A 22,132-nucleotide genomic window follows, 5' to 3' on the forward strand; every position below is an offset into this window, starting at 1 on the left:
GCTTGTATGCAGTGAATCATCAATCGATCGACACGATTGATTGACAAAGCAACGCAGCAATTTTCTTGCAGTAGGAAGACGCAAAATAAGAGAGGACAAAATGACCGTACAGTGGACATTGGCAGCGGGATTCTTGTATGTAGAGATTGGAGTGATCATGCTCTTCTGTCTTCCCTTCATATCTCCTTCAAGGTAATTTTTGTGCCACACGAAACATCACTGTCGAAACATCTTATTTATCCAAACCTTGCTATATTGTTAATAATTCTACCAAATGACCAAACACTTTGCTATTTTGAGTTTAAGCAAAACTAATGAATAGTAGTAGTTCTTATAGTCGAAGTTGGATTGATTGAAAGCTGGTTGATTCAAAAGATTTTTATTTGTGTATTTCTTCTTGTTTGAAGGTGGAACAGCATATTCAGGTCCCGTTTCGTCTCAGCTGTTTTTGAATATGGCAATTTTTACTTCAACGTGGTCGTTATTGTCATGTTACTTCTTCTTACAGGTACATAGTCTAACAAGTAAGCTTATATGTCTTCTTTTCCAAAGGAATAGTAAAGAAAATCTCACTGGTTTCGCTAAAGATTTTCTACGAGGATTAGGATACACGGACCTTGGATTCTATATTTTGATATATTAAAGCTCAGAAGTTTGACAAGTCGCTTTCCCTTTCATGTTCCCATTTACCAAACGTTTATTATCAGCCGTGATAAATCGTTTGCTACTCATTAGTATTGAGCTGAAGCATTAATCTTTGAAGTGATTAATTGGAAGACATGCAGGTTCAAAACCCTCTGGGAGGAGTGGCAGCTCACATCTTCAGAAAAGCTTCATATTAAGTGCATATAAATATCATGCAAGTCAAGATATTAATTATTGAGAGAGAGACTCAATTGTGTCCTCAATTAGTATATTTCATGCTAAAGTATATTGACACGTGAATAAAGATGATGATGATTATTATTATTATTACTCTTCTTTTCCTTGAAACTCTTATCAAAAAATATTTATAAAACCTAGAATGATTAAGTCATAACCAAGTCAGTCTCACTTCCATTCAAGCTCTCCAGGGTCATATAGGTGATCGGTCCCGAAAAGTCATGACTGGTACAGATTGATTTGCAGTGGGTCATGGTCATGATGGTACTGCATGTCATTGGCTAATAAGCCTTTTCATAGTTTAAGAATCGATTCCACTGCGCATTCACCTTCTTTTGTCTAAACCTTCTTTTGTTCTTAATTAAACAAAAGGTTAGAAATTCGGGATAAAATCGCATGCGCAGTGGAATCGTTTCTTAAACTATGAAAAGGCTTATTAGAATCATATAAAAATTTGCTGTGATTGCAATTTGGTTTAAAGAATATCTCCCAAATTTCTCTGTAAACAAAAGTGCTCTTTACAATGGACTACTTTGAAGATACAGCGGATCTTGGATCCCAAGGCATTATGGGACAACCAAGGGGCAATTAAAGCTTTTTTTATAGATATTATCATGTCGATTGATATTAATAGCTCGTCACAGGAGAAGACAACAAAAAAATAATTAAGACGGCACATCGATCAGTTTTATCCATAAAAGAAAGTCAAACACATGAAACTCTATATATTTTCTGTCATTGTTGTTTTGTTTTATTTTGCCTCCTGGCAAGATGACCGCTATATTGTCAAAGTAGTCCTTTGTCAATTCTCAGTCATTTATCTAAATCCACTTAGTGATTTTTTTTTCAAAATTATCATTATTGAAGACTCTGTGAGGGAAATGCTCAAGTACAACCAATATGACACGAGCCACCTTGACCTGAAGAACAACCCACAATCTGAAACACTGGTCCACATGAAGTTGTTCAGATCACAGAGAAACTTCTACATTTCTGGCTTCTCCTTATTCTTGCTGATGTATGTATGAATACCTCTATTGCAGTATGGTTCTTCAGTGTGGGAATAAACTCTTTTTACATATATTAAGTCAATTGGTATTCTTTTGCAACAAATTTAACCCGATTTTTTAATAGAGTTTCATGTAAAAAAATAGGTGGGTGACCGTTGCATTAAAGTTATTATGATTACAGTAAATTGGTCAAATCAGCTATGTACAGTGTTATGTTATACTTCATAAGAAAGACTGATCACTGATGGGTCGACTTTGGTAGTAGAATTGATCTAAAAAAACTACAACAACTATGTGTTTACACATGGTGTGAGAACTTGTGTGGCTTCATAACTGAGTACACTATAGCTAAATTTCATCTAATTTCTTTTTCAGTGTGCTACGAAGAATTGTCAAACTCGTTTCCAGACTGTCAGTGAGCGAGGCTTCCGCTGCAGCAAGCATTAGACAAGCAAAGTCTGCAAGTGAACAATGCCAGAAGCTTATGAAGGAGATTGAAATGCTGGAAAAGGTAGACTATTCATAATGTAAAGGGGGTACATAGTGTCCCTTTCCATTCAATATTTATATGGTATAATAACAATTTAAACCAACCAGTCAGCACGTGTGTACTAAGCATCCTAACTATATAATAATTACTAATAAAGCACAGTTTTCGACCAATAAGCATGCACATACTATCCTAACAATATAATTAGCTTGTTTAATTTTCGACAGGCCAAAAAAGGTGAAACAGATGAAAATGATGAAGAAGCTGAAAGCGATGAAGTGAACAAATTGAGAAAAGAGTTGGGTGAGAAGAAGAAAGAACTTGAAGAAAAATCTAAAGGTAAAAAAATGGGATTAGTGTGCATCTGGTAAAAACAAAAACCTGGAATCATAATGAGTACTTAATGGCAATGCTTGTATAGAGCATCTTCACATGACGCCACAGTAGCCATGTTGGTGTACCAATTCAATACATTTTCTATCCCTGGGGAATTGAACTTTATATTTATGCTAAAATGTGCAGAAAGTTTCTATTGTTTGGTATACCAATATTACTGCCTTATCACGTGAGTGAAAGCGCTCTATAGCTATTTGTCTTTAATTTGAAATGCAAACATTTTCTGATTACATTCGAGTTTGAAAAAATTGCATTTCGAACTATTGGCTTAATACCCATTTCTTTGGCTCATCTGAGATGATGACCTGTCGAATAATGAGCTCAATTACATTCTAACGAGCCATCACACTTACAGAAATAACTGAAATATTACAGTAATTAAGGCATTAAGGTTTTTTGGTTCTGTCATTTCAGACTTGGACAAGACCAAAAAGGATTTGTCAGCATTCAAAGAGCAAGCTCAAGGAGTTACTCGGGAATATGACAGACTTTTGGAAGAACATAATAAAATTCAGGTACATGCTAACTCTAGTAGTTATTGAACCACCAGTGACCTCTGTATGGCCTGTTGGTACTTTGCCATCACTTATGCTTTTAAGACATAGCGTTTAATTCCACAAAATAATGATGTCACAATTGTGCATCATGGGATCGAAATGCAGACTAGCCAAGCCAGCACTCAAGCTAATTTGCTGTAATGATATTTTAGTTAGATCTTTTAAAAAACTATCTTGTTTTGACTCATATTAATCTCCTTTTCCTTGAAGTAACTGAAGCAAAGTTTGTCCAAATATCAATCCCACAAGGTTTTGCAATATTAATCACCATAAAATATGCTAGTGAGGGGGCATCAGAGTAGTATGAAAGTGGGAGACAGGCACACAGACAGGCACACAGACAGGCACACAGACCCATACGATATCTAAACAATGTGTAGTTCCATAAATTATCCATACCCCCTCCCACTGAGGAATTTTTCACGACCCCCCTACCCCTGGAAATTCCAATTTGCTTCCATATAAACTCAGTAATTTTGTTTTTTTCTCTCGGAAATTCCAAATTCCTCCGGGGGAATGGATAATTTCTGGAACTACACAACAAAGAAACATTACCCATAAATTCTTAAGTAACTGTGGTTCATTTGATCTCAGACCCAGTTGGAAAAGACTGACGATGAAACCAAAAAAGAAGACTAGGAACAATGCAAGGAAATGCATCAATGTTAGGAGAAGTTTGTTTAGTTTTAATATTAAAATGTTATGGTAGAGTGACATAACATCTAATGATTTGATAATTACTGGTATGTTATTTAAAATGATTATAGATAATAATCACACCAAGCTAAGACAATATTGCATGTTAGTTTTTGAATGCCTTTTGTGTTTTAAATTTGTGGGCTACCTGTCTCTATGTGAAGAAGACCCACACCACCTCCCTCTTCAAATCTTTGCCACAGAAGTGGAGAGAAAAACAATTTACACATATTTGAAGAGGAAGCTACACTGTACATCAACAGCTACATGCTACGGCTAAATTTGTGGGCTACCTGTTTCTATGTGAAGAAGACCCACACCCCCTCCCTCTTCAAATCTTTGCCAAAGAAGTGGAGAGAAAAACAATTTACACATACTTGAAGAGGAAGCTACACTGTACACGAACAGCTACATGTATCTTGTTAACCCTGTTCAAGCTAGAGTACCAATTCTTCCTCTGTGTCACACTTTATAATAGTAACTCCTGTAGTTACGCCTTAGTATTAACCTCAACCTTAGCCTTTAAACTTTACAGTTTATGTTGATGTTGAGTTCTTTGTCCAGAATGGGAATTTAAAGGAATAATTGAGCTTTACACTCACGAGGACTAATTCCAATATGTTATAAAGCTCTTTAAATAATTTTGCTTTGAGGTGTAATAATGAAGGTGTAATAATTTCTACAACAAAGTGTGTATTAGAATAATAAAATCTTTTAGTGGCAAATTGTTAACACAGATTTGTTTTGCCTTTTTATCTCCAACTCCATTGTTATGAATTCAAGATAGGGTGGATGCCCTACTAATAGGAAAGAGTAATAAACGCATACAGACAAAGCAGACGAAAGAACCTTTTTCTCATTGCCTACCCTTCTTTTACTTCCACACCAATGATGTCATGGTATCAGAATTGAAATGGTAGTCCTTTAAAAAAAAATCTGGACCAAAAGCAATACATAATGTGATCTAGATATTGTTAATTCTTACATGTACACAACTGATCCCAATCAATGTCTACAGAGAACACCTCCCTTTCAAGCCATCTTTCATAGTTATCCTTAAAGTCATCACCCAGTTCGATTTTCTGTCCAAGTACACTTAGAGTATCATTATCCACAGGTTTGAAGTCATCATCCTCGACAGGGTTTTCCTGGAATTCTTGTCCATAGTGACGATTGTTGAATCTGTCTACAGCTGCTCTAAGAGAACATTCTTCAGCTTGAAAATCCCAGGGTCTGGCATCTACATCTTTAGGGAAATAGAATGGAAAATGGAATATTTTTACCCAATGAACCTGTTTGTCTTAATTGAGCGTAATATTTTCCTGGGGGGGGGGGGGGGGGGCTCTAAAAGTGGGTAGGGGGGCTCTAAAAGTGGGTAGGGGGGCTTGACAGACCTTTTAGGGTCGAAAATGAGACCTTGTGTACCTTTTAGGGTCTCTGGCTGACTCCCCGCTGACTCCGTACCTTTTATGTTAAGGTTTGTTCGTTTCGAAAAATATCGAACGTCATACAAGAATATAATGGTTGGAAATGTTGTCATTTTAAATATGGTCGTACCTTTTAGGGTCTGAAATCAGCATCTCAGTTAATTTATGTGTACCGTTTAGGGTCATTTTTAAAACCGTCCGTCGAGCCCCCCTACCCACTTTTCAAGAGAGTTCCCTCCCCCCCCGGAATATTTTCCTATTGCAGAAGCTTTTGTACCACCCACTAACCCCTGGGCCCATCTGTGATCAAAATAAACCAATGATAGGAATGCCTGCAATCCAGGCTAGCCACCCAATGGAACTAATATAAGAGGATTCAGGTTACATAGTACCAAGAGCAGAATGCAGTGGAGAGTAAAAGCTTTGACTACAACATTGGAAAGAGAAAGTCTGTTAAATGAACCTACTGAACTGAGTTGCAGTGAATGGTGCCCATTCCAAACACCAATATGATCTTTACACGAAGGTAAGCCAGGTTTACATTAACAAATATACTAATCTAAAAGGTGGTTGTGGAAAATGACCTTACCATTTCCGAAAGCCCAGTCATCGTTCAGTCTATGACGCACTTTCGTGTAAATAGCTGATATTGTTTTCATGTTGCTCTTGCGCCAATTGCGACCCAAATACTTGGTCTGTGCCTTCAAAAGCTGTGTAAGAAGGGAAAAGAAATTCTCAGTATTTGCTGTAGAGTAGTTCAACGCACGTCCGTCAAATGGTACGGATATGATAATGAATGTACAACACCCCTCGAATCAGCTATAGTGAACAAGATCATTGCTTTCCCAATGCAAATGTTTGGTCACGGTACGGCCATGATTTAGCGTGGGTTACCAAATTTTCGGTAGAACATAATTTTTCGATTCTTTATGAGCAAATTTCGTTGGATGTCATGGCACTTACATACCGTGCCTTGGTTGTCCAGGCAATATAAATGTGCCAGCATAAATCTGCGCACTCTTACTAACAGACATTAATTCCGCTCCGTTACCGTGACGGTTGTCGAGGTTTGTCGCATTCGTACGAGTTAGGAGGGCACGGTTAACTCACAGATCGATTTGTAATATTTCCCACCTTCAAAACGTAGAGCTGGAGCATCTCATGCTTAGCCTTCAAGGCTCTCTTAAGGATTGGGGCAGATTTGAAGACGACCAGCATCTAGCGGAAACGATACAGAATGAATGACAGATCTCTTGGTGATAACAATATAAACATGTTCGGAGCAGCTACAACCAACCATTGAGCCAACACCCCAAACCCTCCCACCTTCCCCCTTCCCCATCCCCTCCCCCTCAAAGAAACAAATTTCGAGGTTACTGACCATAGTCCTAGAGTGTTTCCACTTGGTCAACTTCTGCAGAATACGAACCAAGTTGATACAAGAAAACAAGTTGCGCCAGCAGCATCCTTCAAGATCAGCACTCTCCTTTGACAATAAGCCACAATAAAAAAGCATGGTAAAAATTTAGCATCGTTGGGTAGTTTCTGTTCTGCGAGAGTGTGAGTGTTAAAAAGTAGGCTCAACAAAAAGTCTTGAGGGACCCAGAGTACAAGAGGGAAGGAAAACCGTACCCAGCATGCCTCCTTTGATGCCCTGGATTGGTTACCAGTAAAAACACGGAAAATATTTCTTACCAGACTTTCAGCTGTTAGTTCAGATGGTGGTCCCAAAACACAACATGGAAAGTCTAACTGCGGAATACTAAGAAAAAGAAAACAATATTTAGAATAGCGGTGATTTGGAGATAAAGATAAGATGGGAAGCACGGATTGTGTGCGCTGCTAATGCGCCCCCTCTCACGGCTGTTGTCGTTCGATTCGCCTATACTTTAAACGTTTTTACTTCTGTTTCAACGGAAATTTAACTTTCAAATTCAATGTGGGACTCGCCATCATATGTGAGTAAAATTGCTTGTTGGTGCTCTCCTGCGCTTCAAGGTTTTGTCTCCAGGTTCAACGGTTTTCCTCCCTCCGAAAAAATTAACTCTAAAATAAATAAATAAATAAACAAACAAACAAACAAATAAATAAATGGATAAATAAATAAATAAATAAATAAATAACTTTATTTAGTGTCTAGTCGTTCTAGCGCTTTCGCACTAATTGGGGACACTTTTCGCTCACACGCACTACCACTATACATTTAATATTCTATGCACACAACGCTCAACTCACATGTTGATTTTTACGGAGGGAGGAAACCGGAGAACCCGGAAAAAACCCTCGTAGCATAGGAGAGAACAACACATCAAACAAACTCAGTTCACATGTGATGACCGCAGGGCTCGAACCAGCGACCCGACCCGTTGGACTCACAGAGGTGAAAGACGACGCGTTAGCCGCGAACGCCACCCATGCTACCCTTTCATGAGGGCCATGGGTTTGTAAGCCACTGGTTATTAAATATTGCCACTGTAAAAGAAGGTGTCAGGTACCAGTATCTGCCCTGTGAATGATTGTGGACAGACTGGACAGACTGCTTCTCACTTATCACGACCTTTTCTCTAAAACTCACGCGTTCTTTGCTGTTATGAAAGCCAATATGTTTTGGTTGAGGATTTTGAGTATGAGAGGGATACAGTTGGCGAACACCAAGTGTTGTGCCATGTATTCAAACTGAAAGTAAAAGTAAAAGAGAAAATTAAGACAAGCTGATCTAAAATGAAGGATTCGAGAGAAAATCTAGGATGTAATCTATTATGAAAGTTAGATCTATCGTAGCCTTAAAGTAGGTCTATCAAGTAGGTCTATTAAACACGTCTAATAAGCGCGTCCATCGAGAGGTCTATCAAGTAGGTCTATCAAACACGTCTAATGAGCGCGTCCATCGAGAGGTCTATCAAGTAGGTCTGTTATAACGTCTAATAAGCGCGTCCATCAAGCAGGTCTATCAAGTAGGTCTAGCAAACACGTCTAATGAGCGCGTCCATCGAGAGGTCTATCAAGTAGGTCTATCAAACATCAAACACGTCTAATGAGAGCGTCCATCGAGAGATCTATCAAGTAGGTCTATCAAACACGTCTAATAAGCGCGTCCATCAAGCAGGTCTATCAAGTAGGTCTATTAATCACCTCTAATAAGCGCGTCCATCAAGCAGGTCTATCATGTATAGATCTGACACGTCTAATAAGCGCGTCCATCAAGCAGGTCTATCATGTATAGATCTGACATTACTAACCTGGTACACATGGTTCAGTTTGAAATGCTTGAGTAAAACGAAAAGAAGACCAGAAACAGCCTTGACGATAATTTCCTGACCAACAAATACAGAAAGAAATAATCAACTAAGGATGCAGAACTGAGTTCAGGACGGCCCGCAGTACTTCTTCTCAGTAGTATAATAGTTTTTCGCTTTGTCCTTCACTCCCCACACCTCTCCCCTGAGGATATTATGCTAGCTACTAATCCTCACTCGGCCAAATTAACCAAAGCAAATACCAAACCGACAGCGACCAAGGAGAATGGAGGGAATGCTCACTCATTTTTTACCAAATGTGCCACGTATGACCATGCACAATCAGTCGTAGCCCTTGAAACATCCATGAAAAAATAACAAGTACACACCTTATGTCGATTAACATCGATTCCAAGGCGCATGGAATGAAGAACAGTTGATCTACCACACAAAAATAAAAACAATAGATAAACTAATAACGAAGTTTGTTAAAAATCCCGCTTTTCTCCCAATTTTCCAACTTACGGCATATCTTCTGGTAAGACATCTACAAGAATGTTGATGGATTCAGTTTTGGCCTTAGCTGTAGGTGCAGCAGCTAAAAGAATCTTTAACAGAGCGATCTAAGAGAAAAACATACGAGTTACACTTGAGCGGTCATGTAACTGACGTTTGTTACACTTAATAAATACAGTAATACTAGTCGCGCAAAGTCACCAACGTGAGTAAAGCCTTCTTAACTAATGAAATGCATCTTTCATCGTGGATGAAAATCGAGTATTATACTCATTATTACTCATATTCATTTGTCTCACGATTGTGGGCAGTTAGGAGGACGACGTTTCTCGACCGCTACTGCTAGTCTTCATCAGGCGATGGTGTAGACTCGAAGGTGATCTTCTCATATATCGTAAAGCCTTCTTATAAACAACGCACCATTGTTTTGATGCAAATTATTTTGACACTTGCGCATTAAGACTAACTATAATATTCTTCATCATAGAAAACCTGGGCCCCTATTAATAACTGTTGTCTTCGTTGTTGTTGTTATTGCACGAAATGAATGGGTCACCCTACATTGAAATAAAAGTATTTTTCTATCGTCGCACGCGCTCCTGGTTGACTCAGATTGGGACGGAGACGGCTGCACTAAATGCTATCTTCATGCGTCTGTTGGTCTTTCTTTACAAACGTGCGCTTTTGTGTTATGGTGTGCACAAACCTCGCTACAGTCTCAATAATTTGCGCAAGCTTATACCCTCTCACACCTGCTTCACCCCGCACAACACCTTCTTCAATCAGGCAACACAAAGTAACCTTATTTGCGCACGTTTGCATTGTGTTCCCCACACCTCACGAAACCACTCATTTATTTTTCGCGCACTTTCGTTTTAACCTGCACATAAGTTCTGCTTTTTTCATTTAGTTAAGATACTATATAAAACTAACCATGTACTGTGGAAGGTTTGGAAGCATCGCGATGTACATTTGCTCTGTAGCATCGTTGGAGCACTTCTTTGTTCTCTATGGACAAAATAGGAGACATTATACGGACATTTAGAAGCCTTTGAGTCTCAGATGCTAGGAGTCTTGCCCCATTTTTGACCACCAAGTTACATTCTCTTGAGTAATGTTTCTTTTTTCATCGGTGAGCATAAAGGAGATCCATTATTACGCACTTAAATCGAATAAAGAATTTTATTCTCCAATATGTTGAGAAACAGTCAAGTTTCATTTGCGAGTTTTACTCATATTTCCGAAGCTAAAATCAAGCGCATTATTCTCACCTTTAGTATTATGAATTTCCTTTTAAAAAAGCTTACGTAGGTACGTACATATATATGAATACATACATACATATTATGACTAGATTACGATATTGCCTAGGTTTCAACTCCAGCATTGATTCATTGGATAAATACCTTCGTAAAGGGTCTATCCTCTGCTTCGTCTTCTTCTTTCACTTGCAATTCAGACAACGATGTATAGAGATGCTAAAGACAAAATACAAAATCATATATGGCTTTAATAAAAGGGAAGCATGTTATACTGAAACGTGTTGCGACCGATAATAGTGATCAGTCCATGATAGTGATGGAGGTTAGTGGTTGATGTACGTTTAAGGAGAGGGCGAAGTTAAACAAGCAGTTACATGCCAAGTCCAATCAGATAGTTAAAAGACAGTGAATTGTTCCAAAGCCCTTTTACTAGTGAGTCAACCATAACGACATACGTAAGCGCACATTGTATTTTACATAAGGTTGACAGAACGTTTTGTCGTACCCAAATATAAAGGGCTAACTAAACGAGAAAGACCATCTGCGCTTGTATTATTAATCAACTTTAAAGCTTGCGCTATTACTAGTAAAAACCTGGCGTTTGCCATGGAGTGGCACCCCAGGGGAGGAGGGAGAGGGGAGAGAAAAAGGGGGGGGGGGGGGGGGGGAGAAGGAGGAAGAAAGGGAAGAAATAACGTTCGTTTCTGTGAAAGAATTTGTTGTCGTATTTGCGCAACAACGCAAAAAAAAAAAAAAAGGTGTTACGTAGTACAGTTTTACACCTCTCTATACGGCTTGCATAGATTATTAAGCGCATGTGCCCTGGTCATGTTATTTTTTTACCTTTTTAAGAACATTGAGTCCCTCGTGGATTGGCTGGGGTAGACCAGCAATGGTGGATCGGTCACTGAAAAAACAGGCAAATGAATGAATGAATGTCAAGCAACATTGGTTACATATCATAACATTATTCACCATAAGGATATATTAATTTTATAGTCAAGCATTTCGAGTCGGAGCATTGTTGAACAATTTCCTTTGGGTTTCCTGTGGTCCACTATTGCATCTAAAATAGAAGGTTCCAATGATAAATATATCTCCACAAATTGTGAAGTCGCTCTATACAGGGCGTCCCTATAATGGACTTGCTTTATACAGGGTATTCACAAGAATTTTCGCTTATTCTTGGAGTGCAACCACAAGACATTCTTCGTGGCATGTCTGTAAAGTAGCTTTAGCTAAGAACAATGACCACGGTAAATAAAGGTTATTGTATAACTCAAAATTTCTTGAGATGCGAATAAAATGAATGTTGGTTGATAATAATGGTTCTCTAAGTAAGGGTGTAAGGTTATTACAAGGGTATACTTAAATATTTGGCGTGCGCCTTATAAAGGGATATTCCTCACATGTCCGCTTTATACAGGGTTCTCTTAATAAGGTGTCCACATTACACAGGGTTTCCTTATATTTGGCAGGGCTATTCCTCATATAACGTATGCTTTAAACGGGGTACCTTCAATGATTAGACAATGGCAGACTTTAATAAGGCGGCAGGTGATTATAATCAGAAAAGAATTCTTTCAAGACTATATATCCCCTCATGAAAATAAGCCATGAAAAATAATCCCATTACGTAATAATACAACCTATGTGCTTGTTTAACTCAATCGACTTTACCGATGGCTTGAATTATCCTGTAAGGGATGCAAACGATACATACACACACGCAGACTTAAATCTCATCAGAAAAAAAAAAAAAAAAATCCTTCAGACGAAGGAAAGAGAGCATAAAAGGAAACACATTCGAACCTGCGATCACAGATGTCTGGATAAAACGAAAGTAAAAGTAAAATAAGTAAAAGTATTAAGTGTAAACGTGCTCAAGGTGAAGCTAATGTCTGATGAGATAAGCACCAGGACAGGATCTACCTTTGAAGGTTTTTCAGAGGTCATTAGCCAGTGGTATCAATTCCACTCCAGCAAGGGATTACAGACTCGCCATGCACTTGTTTTGTGCCAAGTGTCGAGGAAGTCGACGGCGACTTGAAAAAACACCGCAGTCCACCTCAAGACCAATTCATAATTATATTATGATTTGAAAAGAATTTAGAATTCCAGGATCGGACAGGAAGATAAAACATGATGAGTATCATTCAGTAAAGGAAAACAGCTTGGTGAAATCTTTGCAGTAGAGATCATAAACGGATGTGCGTGCAACTATCAGAGTTAATTTATCATCAATTAAATAGCAGCTTGTTGTTGACTCAAGAGTTCATATTCAGGTACTTTTTGAAAATCCCTTTGGTGAAAGAATCTACTGACTTCCGGTAGCACTCAAAGAAAATTTCCATGAGCAGAAAGACTAGTTGCGCAAGTAATTTTAACGCTTGAAAACGTTTTTAACTGATAAAACCGACAAACTATTTTTATGTTTAGACTGAAATGAGCTTTATTTTACACAGAAGATGTCTGCGTACCAAAGAGAAATTTAATATTGGACAAAAATACTTTCAATAAATGTAGAAAACGTGAAGGAAAAAACACACAAAAAATGATTTGCACCGCGTGTGCACGGCTTGGTATCAAATCAAAGATCTTCTTGATTTTTTTTTTTTTTTTGTCTCTGCATGAGCCTACTGCGAGATAAAGTAGAGGAAAAAACTTGAATGTGTTGAAACATTATATTGATGTTCTGATATTCTATCTCTTCAGACGACGTTTAGTTATCTGGGCCCCGTAGCGCGAGATGCTGCATTATGGGTGTGTCCAATTCATTCTTTTAAACAAGAAGCCGCATTGTTTCTTATCGTGTTTTTCTCAGTTTCCTCATTATGGCTACGGTTATCTCACTTGTTTGGTAGAGTACTTGTTTGGTTTACAGTTAGAAACTAAGCCAGCCCTCGAGGGCACAGCAAACAAACCCTGCACCAGACGAAGTAGCTTATCGAAAGACCTTCAGCCGTTAACACCTGAGAAGGGGAACATCACTATGGCAAGTTCACATTTGGCAAACAAAATATCATACGCCATTTATAAATATGTGTTTGTAATGGGTATATAATCTACTGATACGTAAAGCTAGTGGTATAAAGTTGCTGGGATAATATCAGTCGAAGTCTGAATAGTCTATAGCTCACCTAGACATCCATTTTATCCCCCTAGTTTTCAGATCATCGAATTATAACATAAATCATTATCATTATAGAGTCAAAGCCAAGGAAACACTGAACTAGAATTCTTTGTAATGTCAAAACTACTACCGGCGATAGATAACTCCACAGCAAAGCTCTACCAACATGAAAGAACACCGAAAAATCTATCTAAAAATTAAATTAAACAAATACCATAAAAAAATTCCATAAAATACATTTTCTAAAAACAATACGTATTATTGGCGTTTTTTTGACAGCCAATTTTATCAACACACAACTTATTGTAGTTAAATTGGGGTCAGCTATGGTTATTGTACAGAGAATAAGGTCATGTTTCACCCCCCAATACACTAACTACCACCAGAGTTATCATTGTAATAATCATTTTGTTGTTCTCTAGTCGAGATTTAATCAGTTCATAAGTTCAATGTTAGACTCAACTCAAGAACGTTTCGTGATTGATGCCTGCATTCTCTATCTCCATAAAAGGCAACGATGACGTCATTGGGGACCCTCTCGAAAACAAATCCCACAACTAATAACCAAAACTAGAGAGATAAGACTCATGGAGTCGAGCTATCTTTCGTTTGATAGGAAATAAAACAATCTAGGGGATGTAAATAGGAATCGTCCTAGAGGCACGTGAATGTTGACGGAATCCTGTTTTTCTAGGAATATCTTAAAACATGCGTAGTTTACAAGGATCTTTTTACTAGAGCCTTTTCCTTATAGCCATTTAAGGTTCGAGTTTATTGGATATCCTTAATACGAGAACTGTCTGAGGGTCAAAGGAGAAACTTTTATATAGGGGCTAAAAATAGAGCAAATAAAGAAGAATGAGGGGGGTGGGGTAGGGGGATGTCACTATTGCATTAGAGATGATCAACCCGCACCGCGATATCTACCTGAAAGAACCTGGCAAGCGAGTGTTTAAAAAAAGAATCGTCCTTTTCTTGGGAGGGTCGCTAACAAACCTGTGGCCTTCGCTCAATTTTGACGAAGGGATGAAAACCGAACCCGGAGAAAAACCCTCACAACATAAGCCGTGAGAGAACAACACACCGTCCAAGGTCTAGATATGATAGACAGGCAGACAGAAATAAAGAGCCTGTAGTTTATTTGGGTTAAATGAAACCTATTTTGATTAAAGGAATCAAGGGTTTTGATGCCTGTGTGATACAGTGGCTGTTCGTTGTACCCTCTTTCCCTTCCCTGGATAGTGTTAAAGACACCAAAAGTATACCACCCGACCCACCCCCAAGATGCTTTTTGTCGATAGTCTTGACCTTATTTGATTACAGCTTTTGGATCAGAGCAGGACAGTGAAAACATCTAAGATAGCTGATAATATGATACTCTGATGTAATGTTAGGGTAAACACCGCACCATAAGAATGTCAAGTGCAACAGGTTGTTGTTCTCGCTTTCTGCTTTAGTCAATCGGCTTGTTGTGGAATAAAATAAAAATTTAAACCCAGGAGAAGGCCTGACAAAGTGTATTAAAAAATAATGCAAGTAGTTGCCAACTTTGGCCCACTGTGGAAGCCCGGTGAGAGGAAAACCTGCTTTGCGCGCATATGCGCGCGAAGAAATCCGTTTCCTGTTGTGATATTCGCCAGTTTTTTGTCCCTCGTCTCAGGAATTACTTCTTGGCAAAGAAAACCGACTTGTTCCAGGTCCGCTTGAAATGCTAGCTAATACAAGGGTATTCAAAAATCTATAATCGCCATGTAGTTGAGTTTTCGTGGTCGCTCCTTGATGGTCGAGTCGACCTGCTATGGCCGTTCGAACCTCTAGGTTGTACTTCCGTATATGAATAGAAACGCGACTTTCGATGGCCATTTCAAACAGGTTGCTAATTTTAGACCTAACATAAGCCAAACCGACTCAGCAAAGGCGACGAAGCGGATGCTGATAGAAGTACTGCTGAATATGGGCGTTTTCTAACCAAGGAAGCCACGATTGACGCTGAAATTGCAGGATTAAAAATATTTGTTTATGAGGGTACTGTGTTTGGTTTGGCTAATGATTGGTGTGAGCGATAGCAAAATAAGCTGGAATATACACAGAGACCTTCTTTGTGGACACAATTACTTATCCATACAAGTCATCAATGATAATGGTTTATCGGTACTTTCTGGGAAAATATGATATACGAGTGTTTCTATCCTAGATAATATCGAATAAGGATAGTATCGTTTTAAGAAAAAATTAAGAGACAGGGCCATGAAGTCTATCGATCTCGTGGGTCACCGAAATAGCGAGTGAATCGCCCCATTTTGTACTGAAACACCAAGAATACTTCTAGGCATTAAAACTGTAATCCTTCATATGAAGCAGATGGAATAATAAAGCTATTTCCATATGTGATGCCGAATTGAATGACCTGATTGTGATAGAAGGATTGAGGCTCGGGGGCTATAAGGACCGAGTCTGAGCTATCAATAATATTGATGTTATTAATGAAACCGGTATTTGAAGATGGCTGCGATTTTCATGTTGTATACAAAAAACATCCAAGCTTTGGCGTACAATCAAACCTCAGTTATAGTGTCTCAAAAATTTGTCTCATTAACTTCCCAACTTGGTAATAATAAAAAGACACTTTACAGCACTTTGTGTCGGGACTTTGTGAGATTTTATTAAGCGCTTTCTAAGGGCGCAACAAAAACCAGAGCCGACAAATTCTCGTCAAAAGAGTTTTTCTCAACCGAGCAAAATAGGTCTTAGTTTTTAGAGCAAAAAGTTGAATAAATAAGGAGGCAATAATGGTCTGGCATCAGTGAAACTTGACACATCCCGCCAATGTACTTCTTATTTCTTAAACTCTTAGGAACAATATCAAATTGCCTGGAGCTGCACAGCAGCCAGAGGCATTTATGGGTCCTAAGGAATATTGGATTTATTCGCATTTAGGTTATAACACTAAAAGTAGATCCATCTTCAACTTGAGTGTTATGCTTTAGACCAGACTTAGCCTTCACTCCCTCTCTAGGTGTCGTCTTGGAAGGCATCCAGTCCGGCTTGAAGGTCAAATGAAAGCCTAACTTGTTAATCAATATAGGTTGATTCATTCTTTATTATGTACCGTATTCTCAATGGTTTGGCTTCTGACAAATAAATCTTACATGTCTTCAGCAAACTTTTCGATCCAGATAAGGCAAAATAAAGTTAGGAATTGTAGGATTGTATTGATAGAGTTTAATTAGACTTAAATGAACAAGAGATAGCGTAAGGTGAGAAAAGATGTAACAAGATTGATTAAGAAAATATACAATCCCTTGTGAACCTAATCAAGAGTATAAATGATATACTAGGTATTCTGGAATGTTCTCTACTGACATAACGGCCCGTTCATCGCATAGATTGCCATCTCATGAAACTAATATTGACATAACTTGCCAGAAAAAAACCCCTAAGAAGTCGCAGGTTTAAGTAATGCTTCCCTTTCCGGCTGTCACCTGTTATGTTCCTCAAGGAAATTACAAACCCAATCAGTTATTAGAAACGCCAGCAATCTAACATGTATACAAAAAACAAACAGGAAAGCAGTATCTAGGAATTACAGTGTAGCGCCGTGGATTCACTGTGAACGCACACCGTTGATAAGCTTAGGGACAGATTTAAGAAAGCCCATGAATCGATAAAAATAATTAGCCCTGATAGAATAAAACAGCATGGATCTATCATGTGAAGTGCGAGACTTTTATATCAGTTGGTAAATCCTTTGTCACACCAAGACTGCTGTAACAATAGAGGTTATTAGATAGATCCATGACGTCACTAACAGGACTCTCTAACTGACATAAGCAGAAGGTGTAGGAATGTGAGGCGATTGACCACAGATCGAGGACAATCCAACAAGTTGACTTGGATCGATCGATAGACAGGACGATTTAAAATGCCGAGGTCTTTCCTTGTGAAGAAGATTTCTGAGAAGAAAGGGCCATCGAGTCGAAATGTGCCTGGACTGGCTCACCGCGGATTTGGTAAGTTTGCAAACAAGTCGTTCGAGCAGAAGATATGGTGCACTTGTTGTTTTAGCACAGCGGGTAACAAGTGTAATCAAGACTGATTAGTTCTTCTTTATTCTTGGTGGTTTTCTGTTCAAAATATCGGCTTTTTTAAGCTCAAAACTACGAGGACTTAAGAGTTTTGAATTAGTAGAAGTAGTGGAGTGAGTTTCGTGTCGTATCGAGGAAGATTTGATGAGTGAGTAGGGTTATTACGCATTTGCATTTCGTGCAAGTAGTTGATGATCCTCTTCTGATGGTTGATTCTTTAGGTTACACGGACAAGACGCACACCGGTTCATCGCGCACTTTTCTCAATCATTTCGACTCGAAACCCAAGCAAGATTCGAAGATCAAATACTGGAATGGTTTAGGAACACCTTGTATCTACCCTGCTGAAGTAACAAGCGTTCCTGGTTCTAAAGAACACTCATCCATGACCGAGACTCGAGTGAAATTTGAGCACTCATCAGATCAAGTTGACATCGGCTTGGTTGGGGAAGTCGATTCTGATCCACAATCTTCACCAAGCACGGACAAACGCCCAAAACACCAATGCCATCAGTGCAGTAAATGTTATTCAACGCTTCTTGGTCTCGCGAAGCACCAGCAATTCCACTGCAACACGCATCACAAGAAGACGTTCACCTGTAAGCACTGTGATAAGATCTATGTGTCACTTGGAGCCTTAAAAATGCATATTCGCACCCATACACTGCCGTGTAAGTGCAAAATCTGTGGCAAAGCCTTCAGCCGTCCCTGGTTGCTTCAAGGACATATTAGAACTCACACAGGCGAAAAACCATACCAGTGCTCGATTTGTAAGCGAGCTTTTGCGGATCGTTCCAACCTGCGTGCTCATATGCAGACACATGCTGAGGTCAAAAAATATTCTTGCTCGAGATGTGCCAAATCCTTCTCCAGAATGTCTTTATTGGTAAAACATGAGGATTCTGGATGTCTTTCCATTTCACACGACTAAATACTGCACCACAAATATATTTACCAAACTTTAAGCTTTTTACACATTTGCAAGGTGTCAATAGAACAAAAAATTTCTCTAACATGACTAACTGCCAAGAATGATCTCGAAGGGTTTTAGATTTTTTACCGGTGTTTTCGACAATTAAAATTTACATTTTATGAAAAAAATTGTCCCAAAGCTGAACAATTTTAAGAATAATGAATTTTTGATCGATTGCGCTTTAAGAGTTAATTAACATCATCCTCGAGCTTTTTATAGAAGCGCCGCAAAGCCGCAGCTATTCAAAAATCTTTAGGATTTTTTTTGACAGCAGAAAGTTTACAATTGAATTGACTTCGAGTTCCTCAAAGTTTACTGTCCGTAGATGACGGCAGAATAGTGTTTTTGGTTGTGTGCCATGTTATTGAAGCGCAGTAAGCAACAGGTTGTAAAGGTATGTCAGATTAACAACCCTTATTAGACTAAATAGTTGACCATCGAGGAAGATAAGAGGCGACATCAAAAGCAAACAACATTTATTGAATATACTGAAGAGTGTTTTAGCTCAGACGGGCGAAAGTTCCAAGGAATTTAATAATGAATAAAGAGACTCAGAATAGATGTGTGTGTGCTTTATTCTTCTTTTAAGTGACAGGAAATGACCTAGACTTGCAAAGAATCTGCGTCCTCATCATCTAAACCCCGCGGTTTATTACCACAATCGCAGTAATGGAAAGAAATCTTGATAGCTACCTTGCAGGCCTATTAGATTAAAAAGGAGGGCTTTAGATAAAACTAGCTAGTTTGACAGATTCGAGTCAGGATCGGAGATTTGATCGAGCTGTTTTGCGCCCAATCACAAGGAATCAAGGTGAATCTCGATACGTGAACGGAAAACCAAAGCCCTAGGAAACACAATCCTGTGGGGCCGAGATTTAAAAAGCTTATCTATCTGTCCACGCAATGAATAACTTGAAAAGGCTATGACTGTGGACGTCAAAGGAAACCTTCAAATCGGACTGGCAGCCAAGGAAGAAGGGCTAGCACTTGGAGTTTGATGCCACAAAGAAGTTTTCTGGTCTATTGTCTAAGAGTTGTTGACTTTGCAATTAGGTGGTACGACCTTTCATGACGAAAGATTGAAGGTGTTTCATTTATACCGAAGAACTTAACTCCCTTGTGTCTCTTAATAGACACCTGTAGATTTCATCAAAATTAGGCTTGACCGGAATTCTATACCGTCACTAGCATTCCCCAAGTATGGTAACCCACACGAGATAACTCCAGCTAGCGCGCTCAAAAATGACAACTTTTGATGACAGCTTAAGTGAAAATAAACACAGAAAAGACCTTTAGAAAATTGAAGATGAGGAGTTGTTTGTACTAAATATGACAAAAAAACCTCGTTTTGATGAGGGATTTAACCAAAAAGGATTATGCTTAGCTCTTGGCACCGTGCATAGGATATTACATCGAGGTCTGGGTTAACTGAAATTAGAGATCGCAGAATCTAAAATAAGCAAGGACGGTGGAAAATCGGCAGGAGCTCTTGTTTGCGCGGATCATTTGTCCTCAGACTACATAGTACGCCACTTCCTAGATTTTGATTCAAAAGTGATCGGAACATACTGTAGAAGAGAGAGAATCCAGTGAAGCCATATCACAACGACCTTACGAATCTTTGAAATAGCTATGGGACTTCACTAGGGATGGTGCGAAAGGGCTTCATGCACTCATATCACACGTGCACACCCTTCTACACCTTCCTACCCCACCCCTCCTTGCAGTTTTTCCTACCCTTTTTCAAACCTTACTACGGCTGACCCATGCAGAAAGCGCGACAAGTTGAAGTAACACTAGTATACATTTTCTGTAAGTCTCTGCAGCTAAGGTCAAGTATTGCTGTACTGCGTCAGACAAAAACAAAGTCCTATTGAGAATAATAGTCCAGGACAATACAGTTGTGAGTGCACTTTAACTGACCTTTTATTGAAAACACACTGGCAGATTGCGATTAAAATCAATTGAACATAATCCACTTGTTGACAGACTGACCCCTAACACAGTAGCCAGGTCAGGAGATTGGACTTTAGACTTATATCCCAGGCGAGGCCAAATAACATCCTAAAATACGCCGAGGGATATGGTGCCAAATGATAGAGCAAAAAGGAGCAGAAAGTGTGTCAATGGATTGTTCCACAGAGATAAGAAAAAGATTTCGGAGTTTAGAAGTAAAAACGCAGAAAACCCAAATAGGAGGAACGTATTGTTATTGCTTTTTTGAATTTTTTTTCCAACCCCTAGACGATCGCCCGACCAAAATTATTTCCTTAAAAATGAGAAGGTCTGACTCTATTTTCTCTCTATTTTTCTCTGTTGTCTAGCTGTAGGTCTGTAGGCTATGTCCTCTAGTAATCTAATCCGGCAGACGGTATTTGCTTATAAGCCAACCGCGTAGCACCATAAAAGGTAAAAATATAAAACGTACCTCGACTAATTCTAGGGATACCTTTTGTCTCGTTTGTCACGCAATCACCAACTGTTCATTGAATGTGACAACGCTTACAGTGGAGGAGAGGGGAAGGTAAAGGTAACAATTACTCAGAATAAGCCTTTTCATAGTTTAAGAATCGATTCCACTGCGCATGCGATTTTATCCCGAATTTCTCACCTTCTTTTGTCTAAACCTTCTTTTGTTCTTAATTAAACAAAAGAAGGTGAGAAATTCGGAATAAAATCGCATGCGCAGTGGAATCGATTCTTAAACTATGAAAAGGCTTATAGAGGAAGAAAGAGCATAGAGAACCAAAGGAACGTGTATACAATCAGTATGCAGCCCTTAATAAAGCCATGAATCGAAAAAGTCTAGAAAGTATCAAAAGGTGATTGAAAATTGGAAAGAATAATGAATGAATACATGATCTTTAGACTCCTCTGAAGGTATCTCTCATTCCTTTCTGTTTTATTTTTCTTTTAGTGGGCATCTCCCCTCTCCCACGCCTTCCACAGGAAACCCAGAGAAGAAAAGACAGAATGAGAGATGCTTGACGTAGAGGAGAATAAATACTTATATTTCTTTATGCTGACCTTTGTAATTGGAATCCAACAAACTTTGATCTTGTGCTGTCAAGGTAATTATCTATGTCCAGTATCCTGATGATCAAAAAAAACCAAAAATCTTTGAATTGAAGTCAGGTATGTTAATGACAGATAAGTCACTGGCTTGGGATATATTGGGCTATAATATTTAAAAACACTGGAATCTACAATACTGCACCTTTACACCCTTCTTCACCCTCTCCTATCCTATCATGCATCATGGAAGCATGTGTGGATTTGGTAGAGTTTGTTTACATTTAAAATATGTAATGACATGACTCAAGAATGGCACAAAATTTCTCACTCTGAGGGTTTAGGGCAGAGATTGTAGCACAAATTTGCACACAGACGGACAGGCAGACAGACAGACACCCTTCTTCACCCTCTCCTATCCCATCATGCATCAGGGAAGCATGTTTGGACTTGGTAG

At 38.8% G+C, this 22,132-nt stretch overlaps 3 protein-coding genes across 3 annotated transcripts in view; 2 read left to right on the forward strand and 1 right to left on the reverse strand.

Annotated features, from left to right (window-relative positions):
- On the forward strand, window positions 1–4,763 carry LOC116303298 (uncharacterized). Its single transcript, XM_031712816.2, has 7 exons — window positions 1–192; window positions 408–508; window positions 1,750–1,900; window positions 2,268–2,403; window positions 2,610–2,721; window positions 3,193–3,293; window positions 3,930–4,763. The coding sequence occupies exons 1-7, from the start codon at window positions 101–103 to the stop codon at window positions 3,972–3,974; spliced, it is 738 nt and encodes a 245-aa protein (XP_031568676.1). The 5' UTR covers window positions 1–100; the 3' UTR covers window positions 3,975–4,763.
- LOC116303295 (striatin-interacting protein 1 homolog) overlaps window positions 4,001–22,132 on the reverse strand; it is a 24,413-nt gene continuing 6,281 nt past the window's right edge. Inside the window, exons 11-23 of the mRNA XM_031712813.2 lie at window positions 21,691–21,756; window positions 11,316–11,379; window positions 10,617–10,688; window positions 10,144–10,218; window positions 9,220–9,317; window positions 9,084–9,135; window positions 8,698–8,772; window positions 8,034–8,134; window positions 7,154–7,220; window positions 6,840–6,944; window positions 6,593–6,676; window positions 6,048–6,168; window positions 4,001–5,277 (exon numbers count right to left, since the gene is read on the reverse strand). Of these exons, the coding sequence (XP_031568673.2) occupies window positions 5,006–5,277; window positions 6,048–6,168; window positions 6,593–6,676; window positions 6,840–6,944; window positions 7,154–7,220; window positions 8,034–8,134; window positions 8,698–8,772; window positions 9,084–9,135; window positions 9,220–9,317; window positions 10,144–10,218; window positions 10,617–10,688; window positions 11,316–11,379; window positions 21,691–21,756 (1,252 nt within the window). The 3' untranslated portion in view covers window positions 4,001–5,005. The remainder of the gene's footprint in view (window positions 5,278–6,047; window positions 6,169–6,592; window positions 6,677–6,839; window positions 6,945–7,153; window positions 7,221–8,033; window positions 8,135–8,697; window positions 8,773–9,083; window positions 9,136–9,219; window positions 9,318–10,143; window positions 10,219–10,616; window positions 10,689–11,315; window positions 11,380–21,690; window positions 21,757–22,132) is intronic.
- On the forward strand, window positions 17,048–19,222 carry LOC116303297 (protein snail homolog Sna). The gene is made up of 2 exons (XM_031712815.2): window positions 17,048–17,615; window positions 17,912–19,222. The coding sequence occupies exons 1-2, from the start codon at window positions 17,528–17,530 to the stop codon at window positions 18,619–18,621; spliced, it is 798 nt and encodes a 265-aa protein (XP_031568675.1). The 5' UTR covers window positions 17,048–17,527; the 3' UTR covers window positions 18,622–19,222.

This window comes from Actinia tenebrosa, unplaced genomic scaffold, assembly GCF_029948245.1.
Source record: "Actinia tenebrosa isolate PJP-AT-01 unplaced genomic scaffold, QUT_ActTen_1.0 PGA_scaffold3__52_contigs__length_22856419, whole genome shotgun sequence".
NCBI lineage: Eukaryota > Metazoa > Cnidaria > Anthozoa > Actiniaria > Actiniidae > Actinia > Actinia tenebrosa.